The following is a 19,916-nucleotide window of genomic DNA, read 5'->3' on the forward strand; positions in this document are numbered from 1 at the left end:
AAAAAGAAAAAAAATCCAGTGAGCGGCAGTTCTGTGGCCGGAAATGCCATGTTGATGCCAGAGGTCAGAGGAGAATGGGCAGACTGGTTCGAGCTGATAGAAAGGCAACAGTGACTCAAATTGCCACCCGTTACAACCAAGGTAGGCAGAAGAGCATCTCTGAACGCACAGTGCGTCGAACTTTGAGGCAGATGGGCTACAGCAGCAGAAGACCACACTGGGTACCACTCCTCTCAGCTAAGAACAGGAAACTGAGGCTACAATTTGCACAAGCTCATCGAAATTGGACAGTAGAAGATTGGAAAAACGTTGCCTGGTCTGATGAGTCTCGATTTCTGCTGCGACATTCGGATGGTAGGGTCAGAATTTGGCGTAAACAACATGAAAGCATGGATCCATCCTGCCTTGTATCAACGGTTCAGGCTGGTGGTGGTGGTGTCATGGTGTGGGGAATTTTTTCTGGGCACTCTTTGGGCCCCTTGGTACCAATTGAGCATCGTTGCAACGCCACAGCCTACCTGAGTATTGTTGCTGACCATGTCCATCCCTTTATGACCACAATGTACCCAACATCTGATGGCTACTTTCAGCAGGATAATGCGCCATGTCATAAAGCTCGAATCATCTCAGATTGGTTTCTTGAACATGACAATGAGTTTACTGTACTCAAATGGCCTCCTCAGTCACCAGATCTCAATCCAATAGAGCATCTTTGGGATGTGGTGGAACGGGAGATTCGCATCAGGGATGTGCAGCCGACAAATCTGCGCCAACTGTGTGATGCCATCATGTCAATATGGTCCAAAATCTCTGAGGAATGCTTCCAGCACCTTGTTGAATCTCTGCCACGAAGAATTGAGGCAGTTCTGAAGGCAAAAGGGGGTCCAACCCCTTACTAGCATGGTGTACCTAATAAAGTGGCCAGTGAGTGTATATATTGTTTTATGTTTTATTTAATAAATTAATATTACGCATGAATATCAGCAACTTTGTAATATATGTTATATTCTTCTTTTTTTCTCCTCCTGGACTGATCTTTCACTCCTGATTCAAGGTTAAAATCTCTATTCAGTGAAGACAGATTTCTCCATTATTGAGACAGATTACATTTGGTGCTTTTAAAATGCTATGGAGAAAGGAAGAGGGAGGAGCTAAATGTTGTCACTGATATTCTGCTGCAAGTTCTCCTGAAATAAGTCACAGCTCTCCATAGAACTTTATGAGCACCAACTGTCATTTATTTATCTCAGTAATGGGAAAGTCTGTATTCACTGAAGACACATTTTACCTGTGAATTGATCAGTTTGGGAATGCATGATCAGTCCAGGAGGAGAAAGAAGCAGATTTATTTAATAAGATATATTACGAAGTTTCATAATTTCACATGCACTATTGCTTTATGTAAAAAAAAATAAGTTAATTGATGGATAAAGCATGACATTATCATGTCCAACAATACTTCTCCTTTATCCCCAATATGACTGGACTCCATCAATCTTTAGCATTAGACATCAGCTTCGTCTGTCATAGAGAGAGCTTTAGGCTACTGCTCCCCCCTCTATGACCTATTCAGGATTTATCCGTCATCATAAAACCCATATACACTTACTGGCCACTTTATTAGGTACACCTGTCCAACTGTGTGTTAAGACTTAATTTCTAATCAGCCAATCACATGGCGGCAACTCAGTGCATTTAGGCATGTAGACATGGTCAAGACAATCTCCTGCAGTTCAAACCGAGCATCAGTATGGGGAAGAAAGGTGATTTGAGTGCCTTTGAACGTGGCATGATTGTTGGTGCCAGAAGGGCTGGTCTGAGAATTTCAGAAACTGCTGATCTACTGGGATTTTCACGCACAACCATCTCTAGGGTTTACAGAGAATGGTCCGAAAAAGAAAAAAAATCCAGTGAGCGGCAGTTCTGTGGCCGGAAATGCCTTGTTGATGCCAGAGGTCAGAGGAGAATGGGCAGACTGGTTCGAGCTGATAGAAAGGCAACAGTGACTCAAATTGCCACCCGTTACAACCAAGGTAGGCAGAAGAGCATCTCTGAACGCACAGTGCGTCGAACTTTGAGGCAGATGGGCTACAGCAGCAGAAGACCACACCGGGTACCACTCCTCTCAGCTAAGAACAGGAAACTGAGGCTACAATTTGCACAAGCTCATCGAAATTGGACAGTAGAAGGTTGGAAAAACGTTGCCTGGTCTGATGAGTCTCGATTTCTGCTGCGACATTCGGATGGTAGGGTCAGAATTTGGCGTAAACAACATGAAAGCATGGATCCATCCTGCCTTGTATCAACGGTTCAGGCTGGTGGTGGTGGTGTCATGGTGTGGGGAATTTTTTCTTGGCACTCTTTGGGCCCCTTGGTACCAATTGAGCATCGTTGCAACGCCACAGCCTACCTGAGTATTGTTGCTGACCATGTCCATCCCTTTATGACCACAATGTACCCAACATCTGATGGCTACTTTCAGCAGGATAATGCGCCATGTCATAAAGCTCGAATCATCTCAGATTGGTTTCTTGAACAAGACAATGAGTTCACTGTACTCAAATGGCCTCCTCAGTCACCAGATCTCAATCCAATAGAGCATCTTTGGGATGTGGTGGAACGAGAGATTCGCATCAGGGATGTGCAGCCGACAAATCTGCGCCAACTGTGTGATGCCATCATGTCAATATGGTCCAAAATCTCTGAGGAATGCTTCCAGCACCTTGTTGAATCTCTGCCACGAAGAATTGAGGCAGTTCTGAAGGCAAAAGGGGGTCCAACCCGTTACTAGCATGGTGTACCTAATAAAGTGGCCAGTGAGTGTAGGTCAGGGCTGCAATTACTTATTCTGCCTAACATTTTATAAGGATGCTCAACTTTTAGAAAACTCATTTTAAAATAATATAACTTTAGGGTATTAAAGTAATTAGATTCCCTTTCTCCATTAGCGCACCTATGAGTCGAAGAAAACTGACCGAGCAGAGTGATTAATTACAAAGGGAGCGTAATCTTTAGCTTTGTCTCAGATAATTACATTTAATTTAATTTTTTTTTACTAAAAAGTTAATAAAAATTAGAAAACCCTCCTTATGTAAGCAGGGGCATTCTATGAGGGTTTTTCTCATGAACATCCCCTTAATACACACCGTAATAGGTTCTTGGTGGGGCACTAACAAGCAGTAGCTCTCTTTCTGATGTAACAGGCCCGTCATCTATCAAGATTAGGCATTCATTTGAATGACCATACAGTCTTTGCCAAAGGTTTTAAGACTGATACAAATTCTGGTTTTCACAAATTTTTGACCCTTATTTTTGAAGGCTTCTGAAATTCTGGATAGCAGCTTCGGGGTAAAATTCTGACTGATGAAAATCATTCTTGTCTAATTAGTGCTTGGAGTTTATCAGAATTTCTGTATTTTTGTTTGCCCACCCGCAGTTTAAGGATTTACTATAGGTTCACAATTAGATTGAAAACAGGGAAGTTTCCCAATCATGGACCACAATTTTAATGCTTTGTTCACCAAGCCGCTTAGTTACCATGTGTGCCTTTGCGACATGGTCTCCATCATGCCATTGACACTAACACATCTCAAAAAGCCTTTGCCTCACTGTCTGCCTGCCTGCTGCCATTTCTGAGCAAGCTCTGCACTTGTTTTCAACTGTTCCCTTAACTGAATCCTCTTTGGGAGATGGTCCTGGCACTTGCTGGACTATATTGGGTGCCCTGAAGCCTTCCTTCTCTCATTGAAGTTACTGATGAACCAATAAATAATTGTACAAAGACTTTCTGAAGCCAGACCCATGGTGATCAGTGGATCCCTTGGAATACAGCCCCTCATTTAGATACTCTCATTTATATAGGTCATGTTACCTGGTTCACTTTGATTTTCAGTACAGTTGCAAAATTTCTTATCAAACAACAATTTCTTATCAAACGTTCCCTAAAAAAATGTTTTCTTCTTTAAGTTGAGATACAATTGTTCATTTGATCAAAATTCATTTAGAGCCTACCTTATTTTTCCATTTGCCCCTGTTTTTTGTTAAGTTTTTTGGTGTTTTGAGTCTTTTTTTTGTTTGTGTCATATCCATTTCTTCATTTGTGCTTATTTAAAGCCTATTTTGCATGTGTTCATCTGTTTTCTGTATCTGTTAGCCATTGTGGGTGAAGTTTAGGAGTTTCCTGATGTTTTCACCTTTTCGAAAAGGTGCAAAATTTGCCACAAATGTACAATAGTCTTTCTCCAGAGTGATTTTATGTACACCAAAAAATTTTTTAGCAATATTTGAACCATTTTGAGAAACGTGACTCTTTACATTAAAAAGTCATAAAAGAGGTTAAAGACAAAAATAAAGACTGTTTTGCACTTTGCGCAAAATTCATGAAACGTGAGCACCATTTAGAAGAATTTTTCACGAAAATGGGCAACGAATACAGCAAAACAAAAAAACTGACTCAAAAAAATGCAAATGAGGAGTCAGGCCCTAAATCTCCTAAAAATAAAATGCAAGGGGTCATACAGTCCATAAAAAAGACTATGAACCAGACATGTAGTGGTTGTGAATGTTACTGCAAGCTCTCTCGCATTCACTTATTCAGGAAAGATAACTTGCAGTACCCTTCATGGCCACTACACAATAAACAAAACTGCGCCTTTGTCCATGTGCTGCAACACGCAGAGTGTTGGACCGGCATGAATTTGAAATTGATAAGCTGTCATAAGGTTAGGATAAAGTCCCTTTAGGCAGGGGCAATATAGCAAGTTTGGCCATGACAGAGTGCTCAGGAAAACAGGGCCATGGGCTGCAACTGTAACACAACATAGTGCAAGGGAAGAGAGTCGCTTTGTGGCTAAAAGCTAGTGCGACCATGACAATCCTATTCATACATAGTCAGTCCCCGTATTAATGTTCCATTATCATACAGTAGATACACTGTTTATAAAAATGCAGCTATGGATATCAATAGTAAATAATATATGATGCAGCAGATTAGACAAACTTTATACTGAGGGTATAAGTTCTTCAAACAATCTGCCATGTGTGAACCTGCCATTGTGATCCTGACCATCTGACACCAGGTTTTTGCTACCTCATCTGAGAATGAGCACAATGTAGGAAAAGAGACCCTGATTCCAACTATGTATCATTTAATTTACTGAAAGCAGCAGTTGTGAGTTTTTAGATGTAGCAAAGCTCAGAAAGCTAACTCGCCCGCACCACAGCTCTCTGTGTACATTGTCTATTGACAGTGAGCTGCTTATCAGAGGAAGGGGTGTGGTCAGACCAGAGATCTCATGCCCTGTAGTCCAGGCAGTGATAATCTCCTGCTGATAAAACTTTCATTGTACTGAAACAATAACACGCAACCTAATAAGCGACACATCCCTGAAATCAGTGTCTCAGCTCCTACCTCATGCTGCCCTCAAATACATAGCAAAAACCTGCTGACATATTCACTTTTTCATCTCATAAAATAACTCTTCGGTATAACATAAGACCTAGTTATTTCCCACTTGTACCCGTTACAATTGTAAAATCTCCGTTTCATTCTCATTGTCCCGTATCTAGCCAAAAAAAGAGCACCCTGTTTCAGGAGGTGGATGGGCTGAGATTTAAAACGTCATTAATCTCCATTAACTTCACAGTTGTTACTGCCAGGCAATTTACATGTAATCCAAACCATCAATTAGGAGGTTTTATTTTTAATTTTTTTTATACAGTGCCATAAAATGAGGTCACCCTCTTGGCATAAAAATTCTGTGCCACCACCATTAACTAATCAATGACAAGTTCTTTAATTTCGCAAGTGCCAGACTGTTGGTAACAAGAATGAAGTGTTTGTAATTTTGCCTAGTTGTTGAATATTAGGCAGTACTTGGGTTAAGTGCACAGAGAGATACAGTGCGGAAAGCAGCTGCATTAAATAAAAGTTTCACCCTCTCCGGCATGGGTACTAAATATGCCTTTTTCATCAAAAATGCAGCCAAGCCACACATTTCTATACCTAATGTCATAAATCTACATTGTGATCTGTGGGTTCAATTTGGATCTGGCAGCCTGTCCGACACTGGAGTCTGTAGAAACCCTTCTGATTTTCTATGGCAGTGTATGCCCAGTTTATTTTTCTCATTTGAGTCTATATTTTCTATGTACCGTACATCATCAACCACACTGACGTCTAGATTAAATATCTCTGGAACTGGACTCTCCATATTGATTTTCATAATTCTTAGCTATATAAGTACCGTAATCAGAAATGCTAAATCAAAAATTTAAAAAAAAAATCTAAAAATGTCATTTTTCAGCTGAAATAAAAGTTTTAAAACTTTCCAAAATATTTTTGGCCACTGTTCATCAATCTGTTTTGTTTTTCTGACGTAACACGGCTTGAAATGTCACAATCTTTTGGCGCAGCTTGTAGTTTTAACAAATTATGCAACTTTTGGCATTTTTACGCCAGTCTTGGCCAGCTATACTACTCTTTTTGAAAAGCGGGCAGAGCTGGCCAGGCTGAAATGTATTTCAGTTTCTGATGGGGGTACATTTCTTACAGTGGCACAGATTACTTTATCTTTCAGCTAATTCATTAAAAGGAATCTGCCAGTAGGATCAATCCTCCTAAGCCGTCTATATGGGCATGTAGGTCATAGGAAGCTGAAAAAAATGATGCCTTGATATCTGCAATCTGTTATGTTATTCCAGAGAAATCCACTTATTTCTTATATGTAAATGAGCTGTTAAGATCTATGGGCCGGACATAGATCTCACTGACAATCTGCCTCCAGAGCTTATTATAAATGAAAGGAGACGTTACCAGTGCGAGACATGTACGGTAACTACCATATATACTCGTGTATAAGCTGACCCGCGTATAAGCTGCACCCCCCCTAATTTTGCCACAAAAAACTGGGAAAACTTATTGACTCATGTAAAAGCAGAGGGTGGTGCTGCACAAGGGTTAATGGTGGTCCAAAAAGATGCTCCATAGATAAATACCCCAATAAAATGCTGCAAAAGGGTTAATGATGGCCCAACAAGATGCTCCAAGGATAAATACACCAAAATATTTCTGCACAAGGGTTAATGGTGTCCCAAGTAGATGCTCCATACATAAATACCTCCATATGCTGCACAAGGGTTAATGGTGGCCCAAGTAGATGCTCCATACATAAATACCCCCCATATTCTGCACAAGGGTTAATGGTAACCCAAGTACATGCTCCACACATAAATACCCCCCATATGCTGCACAAGGGTTAATGGTGGCCCAAGTAGATGCTCCATACATAAATACCCCCCATATGCTGCACAAGGGTTAATGGTGACCCAAGTAGATGCTCCATACATAAATACCTCCATATGCTGCAGAAGGGTTAATGGTGGCCCAAGTAGAAGCTCCATACATAAATACCCCCCATATGCTGCACAAGGGTTAATGGTGGCCCAAGTAGATGCTCCATACATAAATACCCCCCACATGCTGCACAAGGGTTAATGGTGGCCCAAGTAGATGCTCCATACATAAATAACCCCCATATGCTGTTGCTATAAAAAAAGACATACTCACCTCACCGTCGCTGGGGGCCAGGTGTCAGTGTAGCCGCTGGCTCAGGCCCCCGGCACTGGCTATATTTACCGTTCCCGGTTCCATCGCTGTTTCCCGGGTCCTGTGCAGTAATGTTAGCAGAGGGCGCGCATTGACTACGTCATCGTGCCCTCCGCTAAATGTCACAGCCAGAGGACCCGGAGACAGTGATGGAACGGGGAGCGGTAAGTATTGCTCTGCCCCCCTGTCATACTCACCAACCCCCTCCTGGCGCCCGGTCATTTCAGCCCCTGCTTCCAGCATGATGTCGGTGTCCCAGGCTGCTCCTGCATTCAGCGGTCACATGGTACCGCAGCTGCTCATTAAATATGCGCATATTCATCAGTTTAATGAGCGGTACCACGTGACCACTGAATGCAGGAACAGCTAGAACACTGATATCATGAGGGAAGCAGGGGGGCTGCAGAGACAGTGCCAGGAGGGGGGAGTATGGTCTCTGACTCTCCCCACTCCCCCTGCCCCCCCGACCCCGTGTATGACTCGTGTATAAGCCGAGAGAGGGACTTTCAGCCCCAAAAAATGGGCTGAAAATCTTGGCTTATACACGAGTATATACGGTATCTTAGAACGGTACAACTAAACCTTGTTTCCTTAAAAACACATCTGCTGCAGCTCTCACAGTTGTGATGTTTTGCAACTCTGTCTGCCTGTGAGATGGAGGCTGAATCAGAGAGGAATCTGCAGATGTCTCAGGTATAATCACACACAGCTCTGCAGTGAGAATAGAAGAGCAGACTGTCAGTCATTACATGTCTCACAGTGGTAACGCCCCTTTTATTTAAAATAAGATCTGGAGGCAGATTTTCAAAGGAGATCTACAGTATGTAAGACCCATAGATATTATATCATTTATATATAGGAAAAATGTGGATTTCACTAAAATAAGACATCAGATCACAGATATCAAGGTAACATTTTATTCAGCTTCCTATGACCTACATGCCCATATAGATGGCTTGGGAGGGTTGACCCTATAGACAGATTCCCTTTAGAAGGTGAATACTTCTTAATTAATTTGGCACATCTTACTCCAGTGCTTCTGTCATTAAAGGGAATCTGTCACCTATTTTTTCGACTATAAGATGCGGCCACCGCCATTAGGGGCTTATCTACAGCATTCTGTAATGCAGTAAATAAGCCCCCAATGTAACCTGAAAGAGAAGAAAAGCGAGTTATATTATACTCACCCAGGGGCGGTCCGGGTCCCATCCGGGTCCGGAGGGTGTCGTGGTCCAGTCTGGCGCCTCCCATCTTCTAGCGATGACGTCCTTTTCTTTGCTTCCCGTCGAGGCTCCGGCGCAGGCGCACTGCTCTGCCCTGCTGAGGGTGGAGCAGAATACTGCAGTGCGCAGGCGCCGGACCGGACCGCGACAGCCATTGGACCCGAACCGCCCCCGGGTGAGTATAATATAACTAATATAACTCGTTTTTCTTCTCTTTCAGGTTACATCGGGGGCTTATTACAGAATGCTGTAGATAAGCCCCTGATGGTGGTGGCCGCATCTTATAGTCAAAAAAATAGGTGACAGATTCCCTTTAAGACTGTTGTACAAAACTCCTATCTTGAAGAATTAAGGTCTTTGGATTTCAGTTGCCTGTTCATTATATTTAAGATCTATGTTTGCTATCAGTGATTGGGAATGATTTTTATATATATCTAGAGGCTGAAAATTGTTCCGGATCTAATATGTCTCACAAATGAAGGGTTTCTACAATTGTATCCGGTTAGTAGCACACTAATTACACATCAATATATCATAAAATTTCTATAATCCTTTATAAAAGGTTTCTCTTCAGTTTCTCTTCACTTAGCCTCATTGACATCTCCTTAATGTCCATCCTCTTTGCTGCTGCTGAAATCTCACACTGCTTGGTACAAGCTGCAGTTGTCAGTCAGGCTGAGTGAATGGGTGGGCAGAAAGTGAATATTTTTGAGTAATTTCGATTTTAAATTTTTTAGAAAATTCAACATCTCAGGCAAATTTAAATTTCATATATTTGCTCATTTCTAGTTGTCCTGTAAACGTTATAACCTGCGATGCCCAGAATGACCCAAGTTGTTCCCCTATAATAATTTCCAGTCCTACATGGTCTCACTCTGGGACCTACAGTTGTATGATGGAACTGAATTAGGAGCAACTACTTTGTAATAGATAATAGGGAGCTCCATATTGTGGGTGTGTGGGGTCACCATAGTTTTACTACATAGATAAATCCACTTAGGTTCATTAGTGTGTAACTTCTAACGTGTGAAGGCAGCAGGTACACGAACATGCACTTGGCCCGTCCTGAGGAGCTACATCATAAATTTACTTTACGTCTCTGTTTTTCATCAAAAGACACAAGCGCTGGTGTTGAAAGTTTTTCTTTACTTCATTTAGCCAAAATCACAATAAACGACACATTTTCAAAGAAGACTTGGGAAAGAAGTAAAAACAATGACTGGGATGTTTTAATTAGAAGACTAGTAAATTACACCCGTCTTAAGTACAGCAATCAGATGTGATGGATGAAACGATTATTCCCTCCTCCGACCCTCAACCCAATGTACAAACTCTGCCTTCTAAATTTTCAAACGAGACTCATTAGCCCTGGGATCTACATTAATTCTGAAGTCCAGGGTCTGTGCCACAGTGGGCTTCCGACATTAAACATTCCCCAGGATCTCTGCTTAAATATGAACAGGACTTTGTTTTACTTTCTTAAATTTGTTGACACAGATGGGAGTCGGGGGCTAGTTACTCCAGCTAAATGGCAAAGGCGTCGTGTTCAATTAGCAGAATTCATTTGAAATGTGAAACAAGAGCCTGGATTTGAGATATATGTTTATTGAACTGTATTTTATTCTGGTTTTTACCTTTTTTTAGATCTGGTGAGTGGATATTCTATGACCCCGCCTGTTCTGGACATCACCACTGACGAACTTGTGATCAACGCCAATGACTCATTAATTATCACTTGCAGGTAAGAGATTATGGATGACAAATTAGCATCGCAAGAAAGAATGATCGTAACTCATTCCTACAGAACTTCATTTACACCACCGCCCCATAAGAATGTCCAATTACATTGCTCAAATATCTTTAAGATGTAGCCATACATTTTTGATGTATAGTCAAGGAAAATGTTCACTAATCGTAACTTGATACAACCCAAAAGCAGAGGTAGAAATAAAAGATTGTTCGTTTTCTTAACGATCAACACATACACATTATGCCATGGACGATAGTTGTATGAAAATATCAGACATGTCCGATCTGTCTTTAGGATGACTGTGAATGTTTCTTACCCCAATAGTTAATAATTTTACATCTGACGAATAGAATTACAAAATATACTGTATATTTGGTCGAAATTGTCCATTTGGTACAAAATTAGTCTCATATGTATGAGGGCCTTCAAAGCCCTCATACCCATTAGATAACAGTTGAGTCAACCTGCTGATTTCAGCAAAATCAGCCACCTATCTGTACAGGGGCCTCCAGATTCTTCTCTGAGGCGAGAAGGATCTGGCCAGTTAAATTTCAACGTCCAATCCTTGTTCACCCGGAGATAAACAGCTACTCTGATGATTCTGGAAGAACACATGATCTCCCAAGATGAGCATTTTTGTGTATTGAGAGATATTCACCTAGTCATTATTTTACTCATGGGATGTCATAGACCTAATGGAAAATGGAAGAACTAACTTATCAATCTAGAAGATGTCAATACACTATTGTTTTCTCACGTGACCTGGTTAAGGTGTAATTTCAACATCTTCGTTGGTTATATAATTGGAAGGTAGACATTGGGCATCTATCTTAAGTTCTTGGCAATTTTTGAAAATCAAAAAAGACATCCGATCCACTAACAGAGGCAAGCAATGGGGTCTCTTTCCTGAGAAAGATGTACGTTCCAGCAGTTAGACCTCCATCTCTTATACATTTATGCCAGCTCATATGTAAGTGATGGGACAACCCCTATTAACTATGAGCCCAGGAGTCTGGCAACGATTTCTAAGTTTGTAAATCCTGTAGACACTGTAGGTCGCATCCGTTTCATCCTGAAAGTATGAGAATGAGATCACAATATGTCAAATTCTGAATCATAAAATCTCCAAGAAGGTCTCATTTAACCATCTTTTGTACTAACCAAGGGGGCGTCACTGCTTGGCAACAGATACATTTCATCCATTAAAAAGCACAATGATATAAATGGTTTCCACCTGTGGACAGATACTGTATGTCTATAGCACAGTATATGGCTTTTCTTGTAAAATAAATAAGACCATAAATGCTTATGCAAAATGTTTTAATGAGCAAACAAATAAAAAATGGCTAAAACTCTTTAAGGACCATAAAGGCCAGCCCCACCGCAAGCTGAAGAGTAACACACCCCGGTAAGAGTGCAGCACAGGAATGCAATAATTATCACAGGGATTTCATTCATTCCCATAAAGGATATTCAAGCAATGTTAGTTTAGCTTAATTGGAGAAACTTAAAAGAAGTTTCACGTCACTGAATATTCCATAAAAGTGAGATCAGGGTAGGTTTGACCACTAGGGAACAATTCCCGGCAGAGATGTGGCACGCAGATACTGTCATTCTCAATTAGCTTCTATGGTATGTACAGAAATGTAATTATTAGACAAAATTCTTTTAAGGGTAAAAATCACACATTAATGAAGTTTAGCCTTGGAAAATATTAAAGGCATTGCGTAGTAAAAAAATATGTTTAGATTAGTTATTAGTTGATATGATTAATCAATATACTTTAAATATGCAGAGCTCCACCAAAGCTTTGAGTAATTCTCTATTTATAAAAAATATTTGTATAAAATGTTAATGATGTCCTGTGATAGAATCCAACAAAACTAGTCATATGTTCAAGATAAAAGGTTGAGATATAATGTATATGAAATATTGACATTGGTATGTAAAGGTTTGGGCACCCCTGGTCCACATTACTGCTGTTTTGAACAGTTAAGCAAGTTGAAAATATAATCATTTCTAAACAGCCTAAAGTTAAAGGCAACACATTTCCTTTGTATTTTACGCAAAAATATATATACATATATTCATATTTTACATTTTAAAAATTACAAAAAGGAAAATGCAAACATTTGGGCACCCTGCATGATTAGTACCTAGTAGTACCCACATTTGCAAGTATAAGAGCTTGTAAAAACTTTTTGTAGCCAACCAATAGTCTTTGAATTCTTGTTTGAGGGATTTTCATCCATTCTTCCTTAGAAAATTCTTCCAGTTCTGTGAGATTCCTGGGACGTATTGCATGCTCCTCTATTTTGAGGTCTAGCTGTAGATTTTCAATGATGTTCAGATCATGGGACCATGAGGGCCATTGTAAAACAATCAGTTTGCGCCTTTTGAGGTCGTCTATTGTAGATTTTGACGTGTGTTTAGGATCATTGTCCATTTGTAGAAGACATCCTTCTTTCAACTTCAGCTTTTTTACAGACGATCTTGTGTTTGCATGAAGAATTTGTTAAAATCCATTTTTTCCTCTACCCATTCAATGTTCCCCATGAAATTGTCTGCAACACAACCCCAAAGCATGATTGATCCACCCCCATGCTTAATGGTTGGCAAGATAGTCTTTTCCTGAAATTCTGTGTCCTTTTTTCTCCACCCTTACGTTTGATCATTGTGGCCAAAGAGTTCTATTTTAGGCTCATCGGTCCATAGGACTTGTTTCCGAAATACATCAGAGGCTTATTTATGTTTTGCATGCTTCTGATGCTGAATTTTATAGTGAGGATGAAGGAGAGGTTTTTTTCTGATGACTCTTCCATGAAGGCCATATTTGTGCAGGTGTCTCTGAACAGTAGAACAATGTTACCACAACTCCAGAGTATACTAAATCTTTCTGAAGGTCTTTTGCAGTCAAGCGTGGATTCTGATTTACCTCTCTAGCAATCCTATGAGCAGCTCTCACTGAAATTTTTCTTGGTCTTCCAGGGCAACTTGAAAATGCTTTGCTATCTTCTTCTTATAGCCTTCTCCTGCTTTGTGAGCCTCAACCATTTTAATTTTCAGAGTGCTAGGCAGCTACTTAGAAGAACCCACGGGTGCTGTTTTTTGGATGGGTTTTTATAAAGTTGAGAAATTTGGCATCACTTGGCCTTTCCGAACGATGATAGTGGAAGACATTATCCTAATAGGCTAATTAAGGTATGAAAACTTGGTCAAACTTTTGCATTGGCTCATTTTCTTTTTTTAATTGTTAAAATGTAAAAAAATGACAATATCATTTTTATTTGTCTAAAATACACTAAAATATAAAGGAAATGTGTCATCTTAAACTTTAGGCCATGGGTGCTCAAACTTTTACAGGTTTAATTAAGCACAGGTGCAAACAAGCAAATTTTCTGTCTGAGTGCGATTCGACAAAACATCGGATCACACTTGGACCAATGTTAGCCTATGAGGCCGTTCATATGTTCAATTTTTTTCCTAAGATAGTGCTTGTCCAAGGGAAGAAATCGCTGCATGCCTGAGTTTGATCTGATGTTCTGATTACACTCGGCCATGAAAGTCATTGAGTGCGTGGAAAACATCGGACTGTATTCGGATGACATCTTACTACAGTGCAATTTCTTCTCACTTACAGAATGGAGGAGACATTTTTTTCTCCATCTTCTCCTCATTAGAGAGAATTGGTTCACACTATGATCACATTCTGATCGGACTCTGGCTAGAGTTTGATCAGAGTGTAATTTGCATAATTGGCCGATTCTCTCAAGTGAGAGAACACACTTTCATCTGCCCCTACCCTAAGCCAGTTCAATTTAGAATCGATGGAGCTGGAGTATATGGAGCAAATAAAGATTTGGAGAAAAAGGAAGTTGGAATCCCATACATTTTGAAGTTTTTGTTTTGAAGTTTTTGAAGACCTTTGTTCAAAAACTGGTCAGTTTAGGATAATTCCAGAAAATATGCTTGAGAGCACTTTTGTCCACTCCATATCACCTCCTGTCCTGCCCATGAAATTTTGAAGTAGTTCCAATACATGCTTTGTGTTAAGAGGTTGGCTGACTGCTTAATTCAATAGCTAAGCGGGCCCTTTTTTTTTCTTACAAGCACTGGCCCTAACAAAAAAGGGGACTGGCTCAGTTATTGAAATGTGCCAACAGCCTGTCCCCTGCACTGTTTTGGCCACATGTCGTTGCAAATACTACAGGAATTTTGCCACAAATTTGCTGTAAAAATTCAAAGATGACATTCAGAATTCTGCTGTGCTCTGAATCAGACCCACACAAGGAATTGTCTCATAATCATCAATGGGGCTAAGGTTCAGCATCAGAGAATAAGTAGTTACCTATATATTTCTGTTACAAAGATTTTCCGCTCACCAAGTTGAGGAAACACCTTTCTTCTGTATAGGATGCCAATTTACTGCGGATTATGCAGCAGAATCCACATCAATCTATGAATAAAATGCATGAACGTGGTCAGTAATAGTGGCCAGGTCATAGGTGGTCATCCAATCTCTGCTGATCATCCAACAAATAAAAGGATACATAAAAGTATTATATTTCATAAAAACAATGATTCCGGGAATATTTTTTTTATTAAAACAAAAACTGTTTAACAAATTGTTCGTGGAGAGCAAGCGCAGAACAATGGCAACAAAGTCAGAAGTGATATATATCATTATAAATCAGGCCATACATCAAGTGAAATTACTGGGAACAATAATAAGAGTAACGATTCATGGCTAAACTGTTTCCTCTGCCAGATATTTTATTATTATTGGTAGAGGCAGGTAGTATCAAATCTCTATTGTGATCATGCAGAAACGGCAGCTTGAATTTCAGAATAAACATCAATCTGCTTAGAGAACATTGGGGATTATATGTAGACCTGTGCAAGAGTCTGCTGCCCAAACTTCATAGGTGTGTGTAAAACTGCAAATCATGGGTCAAAATCTGTACCTCATGTATCTTTCTTTTATAAATGCATAATCCCATTCCCGTTGCCTATGATTAAATGTAATAGCTTTATATATTAATTTTAAGGTATTAAAGAGGTTGTCCATTACTTTTACATTAATGGTCTATCCTTAGGATAGGTCATCAATGTTTGATTGGCCCGGGTTCGGCACTCCCGCCAACCAACTGTTAGAGGTGGCAGGGGCAGCCATCGGCCGGAAGTACTTAGTTGTGGTGCTGGCCGGCTACTTGTTGTGACTGCCAAAAGTTATTACACATCCGCCTCCAATGCCAATCAATATGAGGCGGATGTGCAGTAACAAACAGATGGCCATCTCCACAAGTAAATGCTTCCGGCTGGCAGCCACCAGTGTTGCCTCCGATAAAAGCTGACCAGCGGGGGTGCCGGGTGCCAGACCCCAGCCGATCTGACATTGATGACCTAAGTATAGGTCATCAATGTAAAAGTAGTGGATAACCTCTTTAATGATATGTCACCCCCATCATATGGTGTGCATCATCCCCTATAAAGGGCCTTTGTGAGTGGTAATCAACTTGTGATATCATTGATTAGTGCTAGTTATAGGAATAAAGCTTCTGCGTCAATGTAAAATAATATTTTTCCCAATTAATAATTATTGCTATTAATATTTTCTATAACTAATTATTAATATTTTATAGCGATGATGAAATATTTTGAAATTTGAATTCACCAGGTTCAAAGATTTTTTTCCAAAAGCCAAATTGCAGCTACTCTACTCCAATTGCTATGAAAAGATGTGCCTAAGGGTACTGTTACACATAGCGACGCTCCAGCGATCCTGACAACGATATGACCTGGTAAGGATCGCTGGTGCGTCGCTGCATGGTCGTAGTAAGCTGCCAAGCAGGCAGATCTACTCAACGACGCAGCAACGATGCGGCGATCCATATAACGACCTCGGCGGTTGTTGGGGCCTTGTCACACAGCAGCTATTCTGACGACTCAGACCTCGATAGTGTGAGTTCTGAGTCACCAACGAGGTCACTCGTCGTGGTTATGGTGTCAAATACAGAAATGCATGCTGGCCAGCGGGACACCAACGATCAAAAAATGGCCTAGAAAATTCGAGCACGATCAGCGATATCGCAGCGGGGGGCCGGTCGCCGCTATGTGTCACACGTAGCGAGATCGCTGGCAAGGTCGCTGTAGCGTCACAAAACCTGTGACGTTTCAGTGATCTCGCTAATGATATCGCTATGTTTGAAGTACCTCTAACACTCTGAGGTCCCATAGGACTGTATCCAACCCCTTTCAATCTCTTTAACACAGCCTTCAAAACGTCAAAGTGACCTCACCATAAAAATAGTAGAATCCAACAGCACATTTATTAACAGTGCACAGTCATACTTTTCATGTTTGTTTTTTTAATTAAAAATGGTGCAAAAATGAACCCCATTAGTAATTTGTGATTAGGCAGACTAAAACTGACAGTGTCGGTGTCAGAGGTAACGGAATTCTGATGTGATAAATATTGTGCCGGTGCTACTTACAGCTCCCACACTCTTAGGGCCCCGTCACACATAGCGACTCACCAGCGATCCCGACAACGATATCACCTTGTCAGGATCGCTGGTGAGTCGCTATGTGATCGCTGGTGAGCTGCCAAACAGGCAGCTTCACCAGCGATCAGCACCAGCGACACGCGGGTAACAAGCGACGCACATCGCTTAGTTACCCACAGTGTATCTTAGTTACCAACGCGCTGATGCAGGGAGCTGGTAACCAAGGTACACATCGGGTTTCTAAGGGGCACGCAGCACTTAGAAACCTGATGTGTACCTTGATTACCAGCTCCCTGCATCAGCGCGCTGGTAACTAAGTTACACATCGGGTTTCTAGGCGCTGCGCACCCCTTAGGAACCCTGTGTTTACCCTAGTTACCAGCTCCTGCTCGCTGCTCTCCAGTCTGTCAAACGCAGCGGGAGACCAACGACCCCAAAAATGTCCAGAGGTTTCCACAACGATCAGCGATACCCGGCAGGGGGGCCGGTCGCTGATAGCTCTCACACACAGCGATCTCGCTGGTGAGATCGCTGTTACGTCACAAAAGTTGTGACTCAGCCGCAATCTGGCTAGCGAGATCGCTATGTGTGACGGAGGTTTTAGCCGTTGAATTACATTTTTAATTCTTTTACACTATAATTAACTTTTAACAATTTTTTCAATCCCAGTTATTCCACCCTTTTGTCAAAAAAGATGCAGCAAGAAATAGAACACTTTACCTTGCCATTTATTTTTTAAAAAATTATAAATAATATAAATTCTTTTCAAAATTATAGTGCTTTACTAAACATGAACTTCAGGTGCACCACTTGATTTTTAGTAGACCTCTTCTTGGTCCTTAATCCTAGCCCCAGGACTTAATATAACATTGAAAAGAAAACGAAAAGAAAAAAATACTTCACTAATCACTTATGCCTGTCCAAGATCCCAAGTGGAGGGTACTGTTTTTCCAACTCTGTAATGAATTGAATTTGAAACCGTTCCCAGTTTTCTTTAGAAATATAATGCTGGATTTGCTGAATATTGAAAAGTTGACTTTCGGAACTCATCAAGTCCGGGAATAATGTCTGAATTCTGTAAGTGCCTTTTTATAACTCTGCTGCTCTTAACTACTTCACCCCTGTTAGAGATTTACAGGCTCATACGTTATAATTGTTTAATTTAGAATTACGCAAAATTTTTCCATAGATATAGGTATAGAGAGGTATCTAGTTCATGGCTTGCAAGGTAAATATATGGAAGGTCACAACTTTCCACAATTATGACACATTATTGCTGGGGGTTGCAGAATCCAGGATGGCAGAATTTGGAACCTGATTGATTGACAGACTGACTTAATTATGAAATGTAAAAGACAACCTGTTTACTTAAAAATGCGCCACCCCTGCCTTGATATCTATCACACTCAGCAATTCACTTGTCTACAGTCTACTTATTTCTATGAAGATTAATCTCTTGTTTTCCTTTCAGCCTCTATTTTGGATCCTAATTTCTCCCTGCATATTACTCCCCTGACCTCTACTATAAATCCCATATTGCATCAGTACCGCAGATAGAGGCAGTAACATGTCTGGCTGCTGTGGTAACACTGTGATTACCCTAAGGGTGTGTGCACACGCTGCAGATTCTGCTGCGGATCCGCAGCGGATTTGGCCCTGCGGAACCACAGCAAAATCAGCTGCGGTGTACAGTACCATTAAAATGAATGGAAAATGGAAACCGCAGTGCAGATGGTGCGGAATTTTCTGCGTGGATTTGCTGCGATTTCGAAACCACAGAAAGAATTCACATGTCAATTGTTTCTGTGGATTCCGCTGCGGTTTACCATCTCCTCCATTGTAGAGATGATAAACTGCAGGGCAAAACCGCAGGCTAATCCGCACATAAACCGCAGGTCTTCTGACCTGCGGATTTACCTGTGGATTTTAATAAATCCGCGCGGACAAATCCACAGAGCATTCCGCAGCGTGTGCACGTACCCTTACCTTTATAATATCCTAAATAAACTAATATATTATAAGTACACCTCAAGTGAGGTTGAACTGTGATGTCCTATATTATAACTGTGTGACAGTTTCTGTGCAGTCATCATCATTATCTTTGATAAGAGTTTCTGTCTGCTCCTGTGGAGAACACTTTAATCTTCACAGATTTTGGACAGGCACATTACAAAATGTCAAATATCTTCCAGACTGGATCCAATTACCTCCTTATTTGACAACCCTCAGACATTCAATGTTAGCAATCCAACACAACACCTGAAAACTGATATTTTTTAGAATAATTGGCCAGAAACTTTAGATACATCTGGTGCCACATTGTTCTTTACAGAAATCTTACATGAATCACATTTTGCATTACTTTTTTATATTATACTGTTTTTTAAACAATGTAGATTATATATTTTTTATATTTTCATGTAAAGAACCAGGATGTCTGGCTATTTAATTTAAACCTAATATGCTTTATTAAATCATATCTAGTGCGCCTGATAGTCCACAAAAGGAGGAAGCATGTCCATAACAGCTGGCCTGTTAGTATTGAAATATTATATAGACCAATAAATGGTCACTTCCCACTAAACCTAATATATAGTGGTACGAAACCTGTACGCCAGGGCAGTGTGACCGTATGGCTCCCTCAATGGAGCCACACAGCTTTCGCGTGCCATCATAGAGGTTCCATCAAATGCCAAATGTATGGAGCTTTTCTTGCCTTAAAGGGGTTGAACTAACTCAAGATTCGAGCACCAAAAAGACACTTCTGACTGGAGTGGTGGTCATGCATTGTGCATTTTAGAGCCCATTGTCAGAATTAGTGGGGGATTCCA

The 19,916-nt window shown here is 40.7% G+C and overlaps 1 protein-coding gene across 1 annotated transcript in view; it reads left to right on the forward strand.

Annotated features, from left to right (window-relative positions):
- The window catches only part of FLT4 (fms related receptor tyrosine kinase 4), a 284,750-nt gene that overhangs the window by 114,097 nt on the left and 150,737 nt on the right, over positions 1-19,916 (forward strand). The window contains exon 2 of the mRNA XM_073568005.1: positions 10,474-10,570. Coding sequence (XP_073424106.1) covers positions 10,474-10,570 — 97 coding nt within the window. The remainder of the gene's footprint in view (positions 1-10,473; positions 10,571-19,916) is intronic.

Source organism: Dendrobates tinctorius, unplaced genomic scaffold, assembly GCF_039654945.1.
Source record: "Dendrobates tinctorius isolate UK_male_01 unplaced genomic scaffold, ASM3965494v1 ptg000020l, whole genome shotgun sequence".
Classification (NCBI taxonomy): domain Eukaryota; kingdom Metazoa; phylum Chordata; class Amphibia; order Anura; family Dendrobatidae; genus Dendrobates; species Dendrobates tinctorius.